Source organism: Phaenicophaeus curvirostris, chromosome 17, assembly GCF_032191515.1.
Source record: "Phaenicophaeus curvirostris isolate KB17595 chromosome 17, BPBGC_Pcur_1.0, whole genome shotgun sequence".
In the NCBI taxonomy this organism is placed as follows: Eukaryota; Metazoa; Chordata; class Aves; order Cuculiformes; family Cuculidae; genus Phaenicophaeus; species Phaenicophaeus curvirostris.
In genome coordinates, this window is record NC_091408.1 from 8,499,830 (window position 1) to 8,519,325 (window position 19,496).

General features: G+C 59.7%; 2 protein-coding genes across 6 annotated transcripts; one reads left to right on the forward strand and one right to left on the reverse strand.

Moving 5' to 3' along the window:
• Positions 1-612: 612 nt before the first annotated feature.
• Positions 613-14,706, forward strand: LOC138727961 (tRNA (32-2'-O)-methyltransferase regulator THADA-like). Of its 2 annotated transcripts, none has more exons than XM_069870864.1 (31): positions 613-719; positions 1,276-1,453; positions 1,662-1,745; positions 2,038-2,065; positions 2,347-2,519; positions 2,696-2,818; positions 3,054-3,174; positions 3,443-3,594; positions 4,057-4,141; positions 4,451-4,587; positions 4,998-5,195; positions 5,571-6,267; positions 6,353-6,505; positions 6,598-6,707; positions 6,853-7,013; positions 7,221-7,387; positions 7,609-7,794; positions 8,370-8,515; positions 8,859-9,002; positions 9,284-9,388; positions 9,598-9,798; positions 10,079-10,229; positions 10,371-10,605; positions 10,738-10,977; positions 11,111-11,336; positions 11,453-11,659; positions 12,266-12,504; positions 12,716-12,898; positions 13,386-13,652; positions 13,738-13,943; positions 14,061-14,706. In XM_069870864.1, exons 1-31 carry the CDS (start codon positions 616-618, stop codon positions 14,330-14,332), a joined length of 5,679 nt encoding a protein of 1,892 aa, XP_069726965.1. In that variant the 5' UTR covers positions 613-615; the 3' UTR covers positions 14,333-14,706. The 2 variants fall into 2 exon arrangements, with proteins under 2 accessions (XP_069726965.1, XP_069726966.1); XM_069870865.1 differs by having other exon boundaries at positions 2,371-2,519.
• Positions 14,707-14,714: 8 nt separating this feature from the next.
• LOC138727962 (somatomedin-B and thrombospondin type-1 domain-containing protein-like) lies at positions 14,715-19,278 on the reverse strand. Of its 4 annotated transcripts, none has more exons than XM_069870866.1 (6): positions 18,820-19,278; positions 18,000-18,182; positions 17,811-17,901; positions 17,020-17,150; positions 15,261-15,381; positions 14,715-15,169 (listed from the first exon to the last, which is right to left on the reverse strand). In XM_069870866.1, the coding sequence occupies exons 1-6, from the start codon at positions 19,235-19,237 to the stop codon at positions 15,073-15,075; spliced, it is 1,041 nt and encodes a 346-aa protein (XP_069726967.1). In that variant the 5' UTR covers positions 19,238-19,278; the 3' UTR covers positions 14,715-15,072. The 4 variants fall into 4 exon arrangements, with proteins under 4 accessions (XP_069726967.1, XP_069726970.1, XP_069726971.1 ...); XM_069870869.1 differs by having other exon boundaries at positions 17,020-17,193; XM_069870870.1 differs by having other exon boundaries at positions 14,715-15,381; positions 17,020-17,178.
• Between the last annotated feature and the right edge of the window lie 218 nt (positions 19,279-19,496).

A 19,496-nucleotide genomic window follows, 5' to 3' on the forward strand; every position in this document is an offset into this window, starting at 1 on the left:
GGTGACTTATGGTGATGTTTGTTAATAGGGATGGGGATTTATGCGGATGCCAGCTCACAGGGATGCTGGCTGATGGGGATGCAGGCTCACAGGAATGCTGTCTGACCAGGACAGTGTCTTATGGAGATGTTGGCTAACAGGGATGGGGATTTATAGGGATGCCGGCTCACAGGGATGCTGGCTGATGGGGATGTTGGCTAACTGGGATGGGGATTTATGGGGATGCGGGCTCACAGGGATGCTGGCTGACCGGAATGGTGACTTATGGGGATGTTGGCTAACAGGGACGGGGATTATGGGGATGCCGGCTCACGGGGACGCTGGCAAATGAGAGTGTTGCCCGTGGCATAGGAGGAGGCTTCTGGGTGACCAACCTTCCCTCTGATGCCACAAGGCTAGACGGACGGGCCGGGCTGGGCGCTAGGGGCCGCTGCCGTCCTCGGGCTGGGCGCTAGGCGGCGCTGCGGGGCTGGGCCGGGCGCTAGGGGCTGGGCTGGGCGCTAGGGGTCGCTGTGGGGCCGGGCTGGGCGCTAGGGGGCGCTGCGGGGCCGGGCCGGGCGCTAGGGGCCGGTCTGGGCGCTAGGGGGCGCTGCGGGCCCGGTCCGCGCGGCCGCCATGGTGGCGGAGCGGGAGGCGCTGGCCTGCGCCGCCTTCTACGAGGCGCTGGGCGCCGCGGAGCCCGTGCTCGCCTGTCTGCGCTGCCTGCGGCTCTTCACGGGGTAAGGGGAGGGGAACCCGCCGGCACGGAGCCCCCGAGCGTCCCCCTGCGAGTGTCTCCGCATCCCCCGGGGCGGGGCGGGAGGGACGGAGCCCCCCCCACTGCCCTCACCGCTCCCCAGCCCGTCCCGCAGCAGCGGGGCAGCGAGTTTTAGAAGTTTTTGGGGCCTCCTGCCCCACAGTTCCTCCCCCTCTCTGCAGGGTTTTCCCGAGCAGTTCCCTCCCCATCCCACCGTGTAGCTGGAAGAGAATCACAGAATCACCAGGTTGGAAGAGACCCACTGGATCATCGAGTCCAACCATTCCCATCAATCACTAACCCATGTCCCTCAGCACCTCATCCACCTGTCCCTTAACCCCCTCCAGGGAAGGTGACTCAACCCCCTCCCTGCAGCCTCTGCCAGTGCCCAATGACCCTTTCCATGAAAAATTTTTTCCTGATGTAACCCCGACCCAAAGCGAGCTGGGGTTCTCCAACCCTCACCCCTGCCGACCCGGGGATGCTCCAACCCCAAACCAAGCCGGGGTGTCCTCGCCGCCAACCCTGTCTCGTTTCAGGAGCTCTGCCAAAAGATGCAAAGACAAGTACCTGGAGGAGGCCGTGGTGCTGGCACAGGCGCTGAGCGGGGTTCTGCAGGCGCTGGGTGAGGCGGAGGCGCAGCCCCTGCTCCGCTGCGTCCTGGCTTTCCAAATGGAGGCAACTGGCAGCTCCAGCTCCTTCCAGAAACTGGAACAGGTCTGTAACACAACTGGCTGCGCTGTGGTTTCAGAGCCCTGTAAGACACAAGTGTAAGCGATGGTTCTGCCTGGCTCTGCCCTGCTGTGGTGCGTCCTTACCGGCAAAGAGGCCGCGGTGACACCGCAGAGCTCCCCTGAAAGCACATTGCAGCGGGTACCTCTCGGGGGTCCGGGTGGACTGGCTGACTCGAGGTGTTTCTTGGCAGATTGTGGCCCTGCTGGCGGTGGGGAAGGAGGCCCTGCTGGCCCGGGAGGTGGGCACACTGCTGGCTACGCTGGCACAGGGAGAGGTAAGAGCACCCCAGCATTGCAATGGCACTGGCATTTGCGGGGAGGGCTGGGCTTGACTGGAGTCCATTTGCAACAGGACCCTCCTGGTTTGGGCTGCACAGGATCCTTTGCTTCTCTTCCCAGTGTGCTGAGGGCTTGTCCTTGCTTGCAGCTGGTGACACAGGGCTACCCATCATACCTGCCCGTTGCTCATTGCTGGGACAGCTTCTGGTGCAGGCAGCACTCTCCTGCCCAAGGCACCAAGGCCCTGTGTGTCGTCACGTGGGACAAACTCTCCTTCTGTCCCTGCAGGTGCTGTCTCCTGAGGACCTTCAGTCAGGTCAGTCTCTGCTCCTTCCTCTCCAGGGGCTTCTCCCACCCCACCAACACACAGGACATCTCCCGCTCACTCAGAACGGGTCCTTTGCCCTTGTGGAATGGGGAGCAGGGTTTACAGATCAGCCAGACCTGCAGATCAGCAGAGGTCCCAGCAGCACCCACCGGCTCTGGGGTGGCTGGAAATCGGCCACGCCAAAGCATCCCCTGCATCCCAGACCCATTCTTGCCCCACTTACCAGCAGCGCAGCCCTTGGTTTAGCCAGGAGCAGAGCTGGCTGGCAGCTGATGCTGTGCCCTTGCCCACAGTGTGCATGTTCCTGGAGGAGAGCAGCCTGGGCCGACAGCACTGGCGGCAGAACCTGTCCCCACTGCTGGAGCACCTGGCCACCACCTTGCACTGGGTGCTGCAGAGCCAGCCTGCGCCCAGCAGCATGTGGGGCTACCTGGCTGTCAAGGTAAGAGCCAAATTTCAGTTCCCTGCAAGAACTGGCGAAGCACTGGCAGTGATTTCCAGGAGGGATGTGGCACACAACGCCACTTTGAATGGCTGTCCCCAGGGAACTGCTGCTTTTTGGGAAGTGAGGGATGCTGACAGCCATCCCCACGGCCTCTGTCCCTCCTTCTCTTCCAGGCCTGCCTCCAGCTCTTCCAGGCGCTGCCGAGGGACGTGGCCCCCCTGGTGTGGAGCACAGCTGGGAAGAGCAATGCCCTGCAGAACCTGCTGGGGCTGCTGCTGGAAGTGGTCTGGGGGAAGGTGTGTATGGCCCTGGGGAGGGATAGTGCTGCTTGTCTCAGGGAGCAGAATGCTGCTGTCTGTCCTGGGTGCTTTCCTCATTCTCCTCCCCAAGGGGAGCCTGCAGAAGCAGCCCCAATGTCTGGGGTGCCCGAGGGAGCCTATGTAGTTGCATGCATGGGCATGGAGGGAGGGTAAATGGGATCTGGTTTTCCAAAGGTTTTAAGCTGTACCTTTGCCTCCCTTGTGAGTTCAGGCCCCAAACAAGGACACACGCCTGCTGGCAGGCACGGCCCTGAGCATGCTGGTGAACACAGCCCCACAGCCTGAGCTTGGGGCCAGTGCCGTGCTGGCCCTCTTCAGGCTCCCTGATCGAGGTGAGTGCTCCATCCTGAGCTTGGGTCGGTCTCTGGTGAAGGGGGCAGTGGGGACAGGCATGTTTGGGTGTGAGGGCACAGAGGCCGGTGCTGCTCACCAGCAGTGCAAGCCAGGTGCTGCTGCCGTGTCCTGCCTTTGGGGTCTGGGAACCCCAGCTGCCACTGGCCACCTCCCATGGGCACCTGGGATGAGCCAGGGCAGTTTGCTCACAGAGCAGCATTTCTGTTTGCCATCTTTCTGCCCTCTAATGCAGCCATTCCCAACCAGGTGCTGGGAAGCTGAAATTTGGAGAGCTGGTGGTGGAGCCCCCCCATCTCCTGGAGCCAGATGGGCTGGAGAAGCTGGTGCTCACCCGAGGTTTGCTAACGTGCTGCAAGACGGACATCCTCAGCTGCCAGCTGGAGAGCTTCACCCACCAGGTAGGAGAAATGAGACCAGGGATTTGGAGAGCCTCTTGCACAGGGCTGGCAGCTGCAGGCAGGAGCTGTAGACCCTTGAGGGACATAGCCAGGCTGCACCACTCCACGCTAGCAGTTGCACACATCCTGCTGAGCACAGTGTATTAGCCAGGAGCCTGCTTTTTCCAAAGACATCTGAGCGGACATTTTCCTCTCCTGGGGAGCTGAGAAGCCAGGGGGTGCCAAAGGTAGACCCTGCAAAAGCAAAGCAGCAACAGCGTTCACCCTGTGCTCCTGCAGCATGAACCCAGGGCTGCCCTGCGCCAAATGCAGCCTCCAGCTCCGCCCATCTCCAGCATCTCCCAAGTCCTCAGGAGCTGAGGGCTTCTAGACAGGAGCAAGATGTAGCAATAAGTTGCTGTGAAAGCAGAAAAATGAGGCAGCAGTCTGTCTCATGGCAGAGTTTTCTCTGTGCTGCCACAGGCCTGCCTGCTGCTGGACGTCATCTTTCCTACTGTGTGTGTCCTGACCAAGGAGCAGAAGGACTGCCACTACTACTGCTTCCAAGGTAGGAGACGATGAGCCCGCCATGGCAGGGAGCTTGGAAAGGTTTGCAGTTTCACTGTGCTCATGATGCACAGAGACCCCATGGTGCTTCATCTTTGCCCAGGGAAGATGCTTCCCTGGATCTTGGTAGCTGGTTTGGAAACTAATTTCTGCTCCACCGTGATGGACACTAACCCTCTCGGGCTCTTGTGTACCTAACAGGGAAACTTCTCCCCCTGTGCACTGGGCCCTAGAGTGCAGCAGCCCACGCTGGCTCTGTGGCAAGCAAGTCCCAGGGTGCGGGATGCAGCGATGCTCTTTGCTTTTGCAGCCTGCGCCCTGTGGCTGCAGCGCCTGCAAGAGAGCCTGCCTGCCATCTGGCGCCTGATGGGGACCCGAATCCTGGCCCAGGACTCCAAGCTGCTCCGGCAGCTGAACCAGCTGCTGTGGGACAATGCTGAGACTCCGGTAAGGCCAGGGTGGCGAAGGCCAGTGCCACAACAGCCAGAAACAGCCCTTCCTTCACCTGGCTCAGCTGCTCTTCCCTTACCTGTAACACACCCCTGCCTGTTTCAGCTTCATCAGCTGCGTACAACCAACCGCCTTGCCTACAGCTGCCCTCTGGCAGAGCCAGGACACTTGTCACACAGTGTTCCGGTGCTTCTCCCTTCCCATTCAGCACCTACTGGTGCAGTCCCAGCCTGTCCAGATGTGCTAGCTCACCACCTGCTGTCCCCACATCCCCAGCTCATAATCCTGTGGTTACCAGCCAGTACTGGAAGTCCCCAGCCATGGGAAGAGCAAAGGGTCTGCCCTGATCCAGCGAGACAGGAGGGGGAACCCACCCTAACCGCTCCTGCTTGCCGTCCTTCTCTTAGGTGGAAGGGGTGTCCGAGTTCACCCACAGCTCCTTCCGACTGCTCCTGAAGATCTACCAGCTTGAGTGCCAGCACTTCCAGGACCAGGAGAGACCCCTCTACCAAGAGATGCTGCGGAGAGTGATCTCAATGCCGTGGCAAATCAAAGGCAGATACGTGCCGCTGTGTGCCATTGTCCCCTACGTGGGCAGCCAGCAGGTAGGGAAGGCAGGGGGACGGGGAGGCTCAGACCCAGCTGGCTGTGCTGCTGAGGTGGCACAGCCCCTGTCTGCTGCCTGTCACCTTCCCCTGCGCAGCTCAGCCGTGTGGGCAGGCAGCCTTCCCCACCAGGGGGGCTGGGACCCAAGGGAGAATATCCCTGGTAGGGGAGGGAGCTACAGGAGCAACGATGCATCCCTGGGAGCTGCCCATTTTGCCAATCGATTTCCGTGAAAATCTGGCCTGAAGCAGCCTGGGGTACTAGAGATGGTACCATGGGTGCTTGCAGAGTATGGAGTGTGCTCCAGATCTGTCCCCCACTGTATGCAGCCTTCAGCCTGGCAGGGAGATGATGGTCATCTGCCTTTCTCCCAGGTGCTGGACACCTACCCGGACCTGCCAGAGCACCTCCTGAGCTGCCTTTCCACCAACCACCTGTGTCCCGCGGCCGCCGAAGTCTACAAGGCCTTGGTGCAGCAGCAGTGTGCCGAGCGGCAAACCGGGCAGCCAGGCACGGAGACAGCTCTGGCAGAGCGGTGGGCTCTGTGCTGGCTGCCCCTGCTCTCCCAAGCTCTCTGCTCCCCGCTGCCTATCGTGCAGAACAACGCCTCCAACCACCTCCTCGTCTGGACCCTGCGGCGGCTCCCGGCTGCCGAGGCACCACTTGCTGCCCAGTTCAGTGGCAGGGACACAGCGTCACTGCGGGCTTGGGTCTCGCTGCTGAAGGCGCAGCAGAGCGTGGCAGGGACCCTGTCGCTGCAGGGCGAGGCACTGGGGCGGCTCTCCTGCTGCCTGCGTGCCCGCGAGGAGGGCATTCGGCTGGCGGCACTGGGTCTCCTCTGCTGCAACCCCAGCACCAACCAGCCCCTCTCGAGCACCGAGTTGGGGCTGCTGAAGGAGTTCCTGCCCCTCAACCTCAACTGTGACTCCTCCTCGTTCCGGCAGCTGCTGCAGGCGGCAGTGAAGAAGGCGCTGGTCCGGCTGCGGGACAGCTCACTGGCCCAGCTGCGAAGGAAGGTTCCCCAAGGTGCTGAGGCGAGCGAGGTTGAGCAGCAGCTCACCCAGGCAGTAGGTGAGGCCACCACTCCAGCACCTCCACCACAGACCCAGGGGATTTGCACACGGGTACCCAGCCCAGCATCATTTTCTGCCCACAGGCTTTGTAGAGTGGCTGCTGCAGCTCAGCATCACCTCGCTCAGCCCAGGCTCCAACTACCAGAGGAAGAAGACGGCTCTGCTCCTCGTGGCCGCAATTTTGGAGACCTGCACAGACACCTGGAGCCCTGAGAGAAAGAAGGGGCAGCCTCCACGTGAGTAAGGGCAGCCCACCTGCAGCATCACCCCTCAGCTGCAGGGGTGCTTCTCCGTGTTCCTGTCCCACTGCCCCACATTCCTTTCACAGGGAACATGGCAACGCTGCTGAGCTACGCCAGGCAGAGGGGCTGCTGGGACTTCTTCTCCCAGCCCAACTTGTTGGCACTGCTGGGCTGCTTGCAGGACAGCACTAATGAGGTGAGCCTTAATGGTGCTGAACCCACCTACCTTGGCCCCAGGTGAGCCTAGAGGCGAAGGGTGGTGGGCTTCCCCTCCTGCCTTACCCCAGCTGCTTTCCCTTCCATCTTGTGTCCCAATTCTGCTCCCTATCCTGTCTTGGCAGATCAGAGACTTGGCCTCGGAGCTGCTCGTCTGCTACTTCCCTGCAACGTTCCCTGAGCCCATCGCCCTGGCTCTCTTCCAGCTGGCCCAGGAGGCCCTGGGCAGCCCACGTGTGCAGGAGGCTGAAGCTGGAGCCGTGCTGTTGAAGACAATCCTGCAGAAGTATGAGCACATCGGCAGCACCACGGTCTTGCTGGAGGCTGCATTAACAACTCAGGGCAGCGATGGCTTCGGTTTGAAATAGCCTTGCAGTGAGGACCTGGATAGGGTTGAGTGCAGGGCCTCAAGCTAGGGGAGGAAGGAGCTGCATGGCATGAGTTGGGCAGAAAAATCCCTCATCCTCACAGCAGTCTCTGCGTTTTCCCTCAGGACAGACACCAGCACCATGAAAAGCCTGGCCTTGAAGGCTGAAGCAGCCCCAATGCTGTCCAGCCGAGGTCTGTGCTTTGCCCAGCACCTTCTCCGGGTGCTGCAAGCCCAATACACTGCAGCGTGCCAGGACCTACTGCAAGCAGCAGCCACCGCACCCATACATGGTACGTCCCTAGTCTAGCAGGGCAGCGAGCAGCTCCTGCTGCAGGTCTCCTCCCTGGGAATTAAGAGCAGGCTGGAACCGTTCCTCAGTATTACAGCTCCACCTGCACAGCACCATAAGCCCTGCCTCCTGCCCTGTCTGTAAGCCATCAGCTGCAGGCTCAGGCAGGAGAGCTGGGCTTGTGGCAGCCACTGCTGTAACCAGAGGCTGGTGTTTGTGCAGGAGCCATCACAGCCCTGCGGAGGTGCCTGCTCCAGGTGCCAGAGGTGGCCACCTCCATGCAGGCAGCAGAGTTAGCACAGAACTGGCAGGAGCTCTTCACCCACCTCGTGTCCACAGCAAGAGACATAACCTCCTTCCTCCTGGGTGCTCTGCAGAGCCAGCGAGGCCCCGGTGCAAATGAGCAAGGTGAGCATGTTCCCAGTTCGGGGGATCCAGCCCTGGGAGCCACTGAGGCGTCCGTTATAGCTGCTCTTGACCCAGCAGCCCTCCAGGAGCAGGGAAGGCACTCGCTTTGAGCTAACTGCCTCTAGCAGGAGCCAGCAGTGAGGCTGGGCAAGGGAGGCTGGGCTGGGTCACTTGCTTTGGATCGTTGATAAGGTCAAAAGCAAGACACCTGGGCAAGGATGCTCTAGGTGTTGGATGGAGGACCTGGAAACCACAGGAGCAGAGTGGCTAGTGCCAGGGTTTGGGTCCCTTTCTCAACTGCACTTGAACTGCAGCAGAAGTAGAGACAAAAGCCTTCTAGAAGCAGCGAGGCATTTGCCCAATTGGAGCAGCTGAGAGCCCTTATGGCGATGGCTTAGGAAGAGCATCAGGGCACAGTGCAACCCCAGTCCTCAGTGGGGCACACAGCAGGACGGGAGCTGCTGCTCTTTGTGTGCTCTATGACCAGGGGACGGTGGGTGCCCCCGACCCCCATCAGCATCCTCCTCCATCTGCCTGACATCACCCCACTCAGACCAGGCTTCTCCTTTCCACAGCTGCTGCCCCATCATTTGCAGACATGGGGAACGCCATCGGCTCTCTCATCATGCTGGGGAAGGGACAGGGACAGGAGGAAGAGGACTCAGTCCTCCTGTCGGAGGAGCACAGCCTGATCCTGACCTGCTGCTGGGTCTCAGTGAAGGTAAACACCCCTCCTGCAAAGCAGCCACCTCCCTGCCTGCCCTTATGTAGCCCAGCTGGTTCCCAGGTGCAGACAGAGCTCAGGTGCAGCAGATCCAGGCTCCTCTGCTTGCAGCCCTGCGGCCACCCATTACAGCTACTTTCCAACAACCACCCATCCCAGCTGCTTCTCTGCAGCCGCTCTAGCAGCTGCTAGGAAAAAGGCCATTTCTGCTGGGATGGGACCAAAAGTAGCACCCACTGTGCTTCCCTGTGGCAGCAGTGGTGGGGCGAGACAGGAATGGGGTAGGACAGGGACGGGGCAGTCCTGCTGCTAGTCCCCATGTCCTTCTGCTTTGTCCCAGGAGATAGGGTTGCTCCTGGGAGGCCTGACCGAGCTGCTGCTGGCCCCAACGCTGCCTGCTGGATCGGGGTCCCTCCTGCCGCTCCCCACCCTGCAGACAGCTGCAAGGGTGTTCAAGGAAATCCTACTGCGCTGTCGGCACTGGGTAAGAGTGTGTCCTGTCTGGGGTGCCTTGGCTCCTCTCCCACCCCTCTGGCCCCCTCTCTGGCCTGCACCAATAGCTGGGGGCACTCGCCGGCACGCAGGGAAGGCGAGCACAGCCGGGCAGGGTCTGCTCTGGGGCAGGACGCTGGACATGGCTGGGATTCTGATGCCGAACCCTGTCATGTCCCCATGCCATCATACCTTCTTGCTTTCCTTTTCCTATCTGCAAAGAGGTTTCTAGGGGCTGGGGGGTGCGATGGGGCTAACGCTGCTCTGCCCTAGGGAGCAGTGGAGGGCTGCAGCGTGGGTTTTACCAAGTTCTGTACTGCTTTGTTGAACCACCCTGATGTGGAGCTGCAGGCGATCCCGCAGACCATGCTGGAGCAGGTACTGTGCTTGTTCTGCCCCACCTTCCCCTTGTACTCCAGGGACCCCCAGGGCTGTGTCCCTGTGTCCCCTCACCCTACAGTGAGCACCCACCTGGCATTCGTGTTGCTGCAGTGTGGAGTTGGTGCAGCCAGTGCCCTCCCTGCTGAGCCACCGCGACTCCAGCCAGCAGGTTTCCAGCCGTATCTCAGATGGGTTTTGTTCCTCAGGGCTTAGAAGCACTGAGCGGACCCCGGAGCAGCTCAATCACGCGCCGTGCCGCTGGCTTCCCCATGCTCTTCCTCTGCATTGTCAGTGGGGAGGCCCCAGTGCAGGCACGGCCACTGCTGACCCGCTGTGTCCAGATGCTGCTGGCCTTGGCCACTATGGCCCTGCCGCAGGACTGGGATCAGACCCTTGACCTCCCACAGGTGAGCGTGGTGGGTGCTGAGCTCCCTCCTGGCTGCTGTAGCTCATTTGGGGTGATCTGCACAAGCTCCCCTCAGGGAAGCTGTATCCCAGCACGAGGCTGTGCTAATGCACAGACCTCAGGGCGAGCGAAAAAATGCAGCCCTGGCCGTCCTGCCTGTCTCGGCAGCCTGGGGTCTGGTGGCCCTTTGGCTCCCCTGCCTCTTCCCACCATCTTCACTTTTCATGGGAGCGTGAGCTCCTTCCCCATGCAGCACTTTGAGCCCTGTGTGTTCTCCCCAGGTGTGCGCCATCCATGTGCTGCAGACGCTGGTCCGTGGCGCGGGGCTGGGGGCTGCACTGCTGCGACACGCCACTCCGATGGTGGCTCTGGCGCTGCGGGGCCTGAGCTCACCGTGCTGGGCCATGAGGAACGCGGCCATCCAGCTCTTCAGTGAGTACCGAGGGGGAGAGGCGGGAGATCCCCGCAGGACCAATGCAGCCCCCAGAGTTCAGAGCCTGGCTGGGTCAAACCGTGGTGGGGCAGGCAGGGGTCATAGGGAACCTGACGCTGCTTTCTGTCCTGTCCCTGCAGGTGCCCTTGCGTCCCGGCTGCTAGGCCAGCAGCGGAGCCGTGGGGAAGGCTGCTCGGCGGAGGCGCTGAGCCTGCAAGCCTTCCTCGGGCAGAACCCCGAGCTGGGCACCGTGCTGCTGGGTGAGCTGGGGACAGCGGCGGGGCCCGCGGCGGGGCGATCCTGCCTGCGCCCCGCGCTCCATGCCGTCCTCACCCTCCTGGCCCAGATGCAGCCCAGCGCCGACGGTCCCAGCAGGTGAGGGAGCAGCGCGAATGCTCAGCCCTGCACCACGGGGTGGTCCTGCAGTGCTGGGGCTGTCCCTGCCTCGCGGGGAGGGGGTTCACTCCAGCCAGAGCATCACCACGTGGTGCCCTTCTTGCTCCACAGCCCCTCTGCTCGCTTCCTGGAGCCGCTGCTGGTGCTGGCGAGGAGTCCCATCTACGCTGTACGAGCGATGGCTGCCAAGGCACTGGTGCCGGTTGTCCCGCCGCCTCAGCGCCAGGAGCTGCTCCTGCAGCTGGCCCAGCAGCTCCCTGCCACGCCTGGAGAGGTCCACTCGCACAACGCCATCCACGGGTGCCTGCTGCAGATGCGGGTACTGCTGGCCCTGGCCCCGAGCACCACCATGTGAGTGGACCCACAGAATCCCCCTGCCCATGGACCCTGCCATCACTCTGTGCCAAGATGCAGCTTTTTGCCTGCAGAGCAGTGCCCGTCCCTGTGCTGGGGACCTGGGCTGATTTTGCGTGTCTCTCCGCAGGCTGTCGACCGAGGCACTGCACCCCGTGGCTCTGCAGCTGGAGGCACGGGGTTGGCTCCTCACCCCTGCTCAGCGCTGCCCGCTCATCCGTGCCACCTTCCTCCAGGTCCTTGCCCTCCTGCCCACATGCCTTAGCCCCGGCTTTGCCCAGAGCATCCGTGACACCATCAGCACCGAGCTGGGCAGCCTCTCGCCAGGGGAAAAGCCTGGATGTGCTGAGTCACAGGTACTGCTGCCTGCTAGGAAACTCGCAGCCGTGGCCTTTCTGATGGTGGACCCCAGGGTGGGGACCCCTCCAACTTGAGGCCAAGTGTTGGAAAGGGGATCCTGATTTTCTTCCAGGTGGGCTTGTCTGTCCTTCACCAAACCATGGCCTGCTTCATGTGCAGCGAGGCAGCCCGGCTGGCAGATTGTGAGCAGATCAGCGCCGTGTGCTCGCTTCTCCAGCAGCCAAATCCTGACGTCCAGCTTGCCGTCCTGAGCTGGGTGATCGCTAGGGAGGGAGGAACGTGCAAGGAGCTGGAGAAGGCTCTCGGGCTGACACTGCTGGTATGACAAGGCTCAGAAGTCAGTACATAAAGCAGAGGGTCCCCAATGCACTGTGCAAATGGGATCCTGGGTCCTCACTGAGAAGCACGGTGCTCCCTGAGCTGAGAGTGCATGGGTGTGGGACTCTTAGAATCATAGAATCACAAGGCTGGAAAAGACCCACTGGATCATCGAGTCCAACCATACCTATCAAATACTAAACCATGCCCCTCAGCACCTCATCCCCCCCATCCTTTAAACACCTCCAGGGAAGGTGACTCAACCCCCTCCCTGGGCAGCCTGTTTCAGTGCGCAATGACCCTTTCTGTGAAAAATTTTTTCCTGATGTCCAGCCTGAACCTCCCCTGGCGGAGCTTGAGGCCATTCCCTCTCGTTCTGTCCCCTGTCACTTGGGAGAAGAGCCCAGCTCCCTCCTCTCCACAACCTCCTTTCAGGTAGTTGTAGAGAGCAATGAGGTCTCCCCTCAGCCTCCTCTTCTCCAGGCTAAACACCCCCAGCTCTCTCAGCCGCTCCTCATAAGGCCTGTTCTCCAGCCCCTTCACCAGCTTCGTACCGCCCTGCAATGCTGGGGACACTAACTATGTACCTTCTTTCCTTGTCAACTAGGAGAGTTTGCAATCAGTGCTGCGAGAAAGAAAGGACAAAGAGTTCCTGAGATTGTACCTTGAAGCTTTGCTGCATCTTTACAGAGACCCCACATCATGGTCCCAGGAAGCTTCCCAGAAGCTCCGGGGCTCCTCGGCAGTATGCCTGGAGATGCTGCTGCGTGTGGTGGAGGCCGAGTGTCCTGGCCCTGACCTCCTCTTCCAGGCACTGTGTGCTGCCAGCCTCCTGCTCGCCCACCGGTAGGTCCCTCCCGCTGCTGTGGGCTGTACCTGGCCCTTGCAGGAGATTTTTCCTTAGTCCTTGCTGGAAACACAGCCTTGACGTCTCATCTAGAAACCACAGCTTTGCACCGGGGTCTTATGGTCTAAGGGCAGCCAGAGGTCCTCAGTCCCCTGGATGGAGCTGGGAGGTGTGCCTGAATTCCTTCTCTCTCTCCTCACCCTCTGGCAGGTTTGGGGATGAGGATGGCACCCTGGTCGAGCGATGGTGCGCGGTGCTGGAGGAGTGCAGCCGCTCTGCTTCATCCGAGGTGCTGCGGCTGGCGGCCGCCCGCTCCCTGCAGACAGCAGGTGCCAGCGTGGTGCGGCGATCCCTGCGTGCTGCCTGTCCTCCACTTGTCCCCGTGGCTCTGCGGTAGGTAGCCCATCCCCTGGGATGCCCACGCTCGCAGGAGCGGTGCTGCCCATGACTCATTCCAGCAGCACTGGAGCCCCTGGGAGCCCCAGCGTGCTGCAGGTTATCTAACACTCCAAAAGGACACGTCCCCTGCCAAAAAAAAAAATCAAGGGCATTAAAGAAAACTTCACTCATTCAAAAATCACTGGTACCCAAGAACTTGCAGCCAACAAAACATTCGTGGGTGGCATTTTAGTAGAAGCAGCCATCCCCTTAGGAGCAGCAAACTGCATTGCTGGGTCCCCCAGTCCCTGTTGTGGTCTCTGCCCTCCCAAGCAGCAAGGTCTTGGACAGCAGTTGTGCCTTTCACATCCCAAGAGCCTCCAGAAAAGTACCTTGGGGAAGTATTGTTATGGGGAAGCCTCATCCTTCCCTTCTTCAGGCAGGCTGGTGATGCTCTGGGGGGTGCAGTGGCCTTTCCTTCCCTTCTTTTCCCTTTCCTCAGGCTGATAAATGTGGGCATTCACCTTCTGCAAGACGAGGAGCGAGATGTCCGGCATGAGGCCTCAGGTTTTGCCAGCCTCCTGCAGCAGGACCCTGGGGAGCCACTCCAAGAGGGCTGCATCTTTGTGCAGGACAATGTGGGGCTGCTGAGCCTCCTGCAGCTCCTTCTAGGAGAATTCGGGGAACATCCTCAAACCTTTGACTTGCTGCTGCAGCACCTGCCCGTCCTTGCTCTCAGGGGCATCGTGGAGGAGCTGGAAGCCAACAAGTGAGTTGCCTGGGCTAGGTATGGGGGAGCGTCGGTGCTGGGGGGTCAGCCCAGGGCTTCACCCACACCTTGGCCACCCTCACAGACCAGCCAGCCTGTACAAGGAGGATGAACGCAATGTTTTTGTGGAGCCAGCTGTCCTAGCACAGCAGCTGCTCCCTGTCCTGCTGCAGCTCTTGGAGAAGGCTTCCACCAGCGACCCGCTCCACACCTCGACTCTGCGCTGGCTGGAGGCTGCTGGCCCAGGCATCCTGAGTGATCTGCAGTACTGCAAGCGCTGCTGGAGCCAAGGTACGGTGCAACACCAAGCCTCCGGGACAGGCGACCCGGTGTCCTGATCCTCCAGGGCCAGCTGTGCCTGTGGGGACCATGCAGTGCTTGCAGCTCCTTCTCCTGCTCTCTCCGCAGAGGCTGCCGCCCGCTGGGGGATGAAGGTGCTGGGTTGTGCCAAGCTGCACGTGGCCCTGGCCGTGCTGCTGGTGAGGGCCCGGCTAGCAGCGCGGGCACTGCAGGTGCTGGGAGAAGGTGCCACCGCCGTGCCAGGGCTGAGCTGCGGCACCCAGGAGCTGGAGCAAGAGCTGGCGCTGGTGCAGGGGCTGCTGGCGCAGCACGGGCTGGCCCCTGCACCAAGTCAGGTCGACGCGCTGAGGGAGCCAACATCACCATCTGGAGCTGCCTGACAGCTCTGGATAGGGACCAGCATCGTGACAAGCCCTGCAGCCGTGAGGCTCCTGGCTCATGCCACCAGGCAGGACTGCAGGTTCAGTGGTGTAACTCAGGGGAAACCCTCTCACCGTGCGGAACGCACTCGCTTTGTTCCCAACGTTTTTTTACTCTCCATCCCCAGGATGCCAGTGCATTATGGCCTGGGGCTGTGCATGCATTGCTGCCCACGGCAGCGCTGCCTTGAGGTGGGGTTGGAAGGAGCAGACACCCTGGTGCTTTCATAACTCCCAGGCCTGCTCCATATTTTTACTTTTTTTTTAACCAATGGTTTAGCTCTTCTTTCGTGGCTGACCTGGGCTTTTGTCCCAAATAAAGAGTACAAAAAGAACCCCGGTGTTGAAACCTTTTAATTACCCAGCCCTGCAGCTGGACTTGGACACCCACTGGCATCATCAATCGTGCAGACTTTGAGTGCCTACATTTAATTTCTCTCTGCAAACCACAGCACGCAGCCAAGCTGCCCTTCACCTCTCACCCAACAGTCGGGCCAGCCCGAAAACACAGAGGATGGATGCTGTCTCCTCCATCTCCATCCTCGCGTTGCTCACCAACGACAGCTCCTTGCACAGCGTGATGTCACGCCTGAACATGACATCATTGTGTTGTCTGCCCATGTCACTGCTACATCTTCTCACCCAGATTTAACTCGGTGTGATGTTCTTCCACCATTAATTGCCATGCTTCAGCAATCCCCTTACTTTAAATCTTTATAAACAGGGTTTGCCTCCCATTCTTCAACAAAATGCTCAATGGAAAAAGCGGGCAGGCAGCTCCAACGGCGAGCAGGAAGCCTGCGGAGAGGTGACATTATAAAAGACCATGTTTTTATTTCATTCCCTGCCTTCCTAAGAAGGAGCAGTGGCATGGGGAGGCTCAGCTCACCTTCCCAGGGGGTTGCTACACGAAGATGAGAGCTGGCGACGGGCAGATACAACCCTCCTGCAGCCCCTCCTGCACCCACGAGCCCTGGCACCCCGGCACAGAGGCGGCCACCCAAAACGTCCTGGAAGGGAAAGATGGTGAGAGTTGCGGCACATCCGGAATAATTATCATTTTTAATAATGAGACCTCATTGCTCTCTACAACTACCTAAAAGGAAGTTGTGGAGAGGAGGGAGCTGGGCTCTTCTCCCAAGTGACAGGGGACAGGACGAGAGGGAATGGCCTCAAGCTCCACCAGGGGAGGTTCAGGCTGGACATCAGGAAAAAAATTTTCATGGAAAAGGTCATCGGGCACTGGCAGAGGCTGCCCAGGGAGGTGGTTGAGTCACCTTCCCTGGAGGGCTTTAAGGGACGGGTGGACGAGGAGCTGAGGGACATGGGTTAGTGTTTAATAGGAATGGTTGGACTCGATGATCCGATGGGTCTTTTCCAACCTGGTGATTCTATGATTCTTTGATATATAGTTATTTATAATACATATATATTTATACATATTAGCAGTTAGATAAGATGATCATTGTAGGTCTCTTCCAGCTAAAATTTTCTATTCTATTTAAATATACTTATTTTTATATTATATATTAGTTATTGTTGTGACTTTGGCTAGGATAGAGTTAATTTTCTTCCCAGCAGGTGCTGTGTTTTGCATTTAGGATGAGAAGAATGTTGATAATACATATTGGTTGAGTTGTTGCCAAGTAATGCTTATGCTCAGCTGGAAGAGAGGTGATTTTTTTTCCCCCATCAGCTGCTGTTTTTTAGATTTAGTGTGAGAATAATGTTGATAATACACTGATGGTTTTAACTTTTGCTAAGATATCAAGGACTTTTTCAGTTTCCCATGATTTGCATGTGCACGGGTGCAAAAGAAGCTGGGAGGAGCAGCGCGAGGCAGCCCACCCAAGCCGGCCAAAGAGAGATCCCAACCCACACAGCGTCACAGTCAGCTCAGAAACGGGAGGCTGGGCCAGAGCTCACTGATCCACAATTGCTGCTCGGGACAGGCTGCACAAAGGGTCATCAGCAATCGCACTGAACTGTGCATCATTTGTTTTGTATTATTATTATTATTATTGCTTCTTTTGTTGTCCTATTAAAACTGTCTTTATCTCAATCCACAAGTTTTATTTTGCCTCCCAGTTCTCCTCCCCATCCCGCTGGGGCCAGGGGCAGCGAGGAGGATGAATCGTGACAGTCCAAACTCTATCCCAACCAAAACCAGGACAGTGATTTAAAGTGTATATTATTGATTTATAATATGATGGGATATTGTAACATTATCTCATAATATTGTGGCATATTATAATATAATCTTAGCTTTATACGTAAATATATTACGGTTATGGAGAGGAGGGAGCTGGGCTCTTTGCCCAAGTGACAGGGGACAGGATGAGAGGGAATGGCTTCAAGCTCCACCAGGGGAGGTTCAGGCTTGACATCAGTAAAAAATTTTTCATGGAAAGGGTCATTGGGCACTGGCAGAGGCTGCCCAGGGAGGTGGTTGGGTCACCATCCCTGGAGATGTTTAAAAGAGGAGTGGATGAGGTGCTGAGGGACATGGATTAGTGATTGATGGGAATGGTTGGACTCGATGGGTCCTTTCCAACCTAGTGATTCTATGATTCTATTTATAATTAAGAATATAAAAGGAAGATGCCTTAGGGGCATAGAGAGATGCTCCCCCCCAATTTACCACCTACCTGGCTCCCTGCAGCCCGTGCCCAGTGCAGGGGGAGTGGTGGTGGGATGCGTCTCCCCAGCACTGGACACACACCCGCTTGTCGCGGTGCAGCTGGCGGCTCCAATCCTGCCCGCGGCAGGGGGCTCCGACCTGCGTCAGGCGGAAAAAGGCGCAGGAGCTGGGGAGGGGGGAGCTGGGGAGGGGGGAGCGGAAAGTGGTGAAGGGGGGAAAAGCAGTGGCTGGGGGGTCAGACAGAGGTTGGGGCTGTTTCTTGGTGGATGGGGGTATGCAGGGACCAATGGTTTTGGGAGTGCAAAGTGGGTGGGGGGAGGGGAGGGGATGTGCTTTTGGGGGAAGAGGTTGAAGGGTAACGGCTCTGGAGTGACTATATACAGGAGTGCAAAGCGGGTCGCGGGTTTAGGGGGTCCAAAGAGGCCATGGTGTGGGGGTGGAAGGATAATAACAGCTCTTGAGGGGGTGTGTGCAAAGGGGCCGTGACTTAAGCGGGGGTGCCAAGGGATGGTGGTTTTGGGGCTGGGAAGTGTGATGGCTCGAACGGGGTGTAAAGGGACCACGGGGCTGGGCTGGGGGACAAGGGTCTTGGCTCTGGGGGGGTGGCAAAGGGACTGTGGGTCTACAAAAGGGGGCAAAAGGGCCGTGGCTTTGTAAGAGGGCGGAAAAAGAGCTGTGGTCTGGGAGAGGGAGGGGATAACCGAGGCCTGCAAAGAGGCCTGGGAGCTGAAAAAAAGAGGCTGTGGGTGCAGGGGGGTGTGCAGAGGGGTCCCAGCTCTGGGGATGGGGCTCACATACCCGGTTGGCTCCTCCGGAGGCAGCAGCCTGGCTCTCCACCTGGGATCCCCGAAGTCTCGGCCGAAGGAGCTGGGCAATATCTTGGCAACCTCTGGCAGGAGAGCAGCCAAGGTGGGGGACGGGGATGGTTACGGGCCCCTTGGGACGGGCAGCAGGGAGGGAGGGGGATCCCCATGGGGCTGCCGTTACCTTTGGCCGTCCCGCAGGTCGGGTGCTCCCCCAGGCAGCCCCGGCGCTGCTTGAGGTCGGGACAGGGCTCCCCTCCGTGCCGGGGTGGGACGGTGACCTGGCGGCTGCGGGCCTTGCTGCCAACCCCGCACGGCGAGCTGCACCCGCTCCACGGGCCCCAGGACCCCACCACGCATCCCACTGCTGCCAGCGGGCCCCACAGAGGGAGGGCAGGGAGAAAAGAGAGCTTCAGTGGTGTGAGAGATGGAAGGAGAGTAGAGGGGAGGCAGCAGAGGGCATGGCGATGGAGGAAAAGAGCCAGGGTGACTCTGGCAGCCCCTCTCTCAGGACCCCCGGGCACAGAGGCCTCGCATTGTGCGCTGCTTCCGCAGCCCTTTATCCCACCCGCTGCCACAGCCCCGCATCGCGCTGAGCTGGGACCCCGCTAATCTCCCGATTAGGGAGAGCTGACTGCGGCAGTTGTCCGGGAGCCTGGCTGGCGCCCGTGTGGGTTTAAGTCCCCCGGGAAGGCTGGTTCTGCCCCTCCAAGCCTCTTCTCCCCGTTGTCACCCTGCCAGGCAGTGACCGTGGCAACAGTGATGCTGGGGGACATCCCACTCGGGTCCCACACTGACAGCTGAGCCTTACAGAGCTGCTGTTGTCTTGCTATTCTCAATTCAGAACAGAGGCCACCCCTGTGGGACATTCAGCATGGAAAAAAGCAGAAAAAATCAGGATATTGCCCCACATCCAGCCCAGCCGGTAACCTCAGATGCATCCGATTCCCACTCAAAGCACGGAGCCAACAGCCAACAGCAAAAACCCACCACCCAGCACTCACCGGCGCGGCGGCACGCGGCGTGGTAGTCCTCGCAGCAGTCCCCCGTCCTCTCGCAGTACGAGTCGCAGTAGCAGCGAGCCCGGCGGCTGCCCCCAGCCCAGCAGGCGTTGTTCCTGCCCGGGCAGCAGCGGCGCTGGCAGCTGCCCGTGACTCCGGCCAGGTAGCCAGCGGCCAGCAGGCACCCCGCACACAGCAGCCACCCCGCACAGAGCAGCAGGGCGCGCATGCTGCCCCGACCCCGAGAGACGCTTTCCCCCCACGCCAGCTGGGCGAGCAGCGAGGGCTGCGCCTGCAGCGGTACCGGGAGCCCTGGCCACACCGCCCCTGGGCTGGGCTGGGGGACAAAGCTTGTTTGCTTCTGCTCCACCGCCCCTCGCCGGCCTGGCTCTTTGCTCCACAGCCGGAGCGAGGAGTTCATAGAATCATAGAATGGCCAGGTCAGAAAAGACCCATCGGATCATCAAGTCCAACGATTGCTATCAAATACTTAACCATGTCCCTCAGTGCCTCATCCACCCATCCCTTAAACCCCTCCAGGGAAGGTGACTCAGCCCCCTCCCTGGGCAGCCTCTGCGAGTGCCCAATGACCCTTTCCAGGAAACATTTTTTCTTGATGTCCAGCCTAAACCTCCCCTGGCGGAGCTTGAGGCCATTCCCTCTCATCCTGTCCCCTGTCA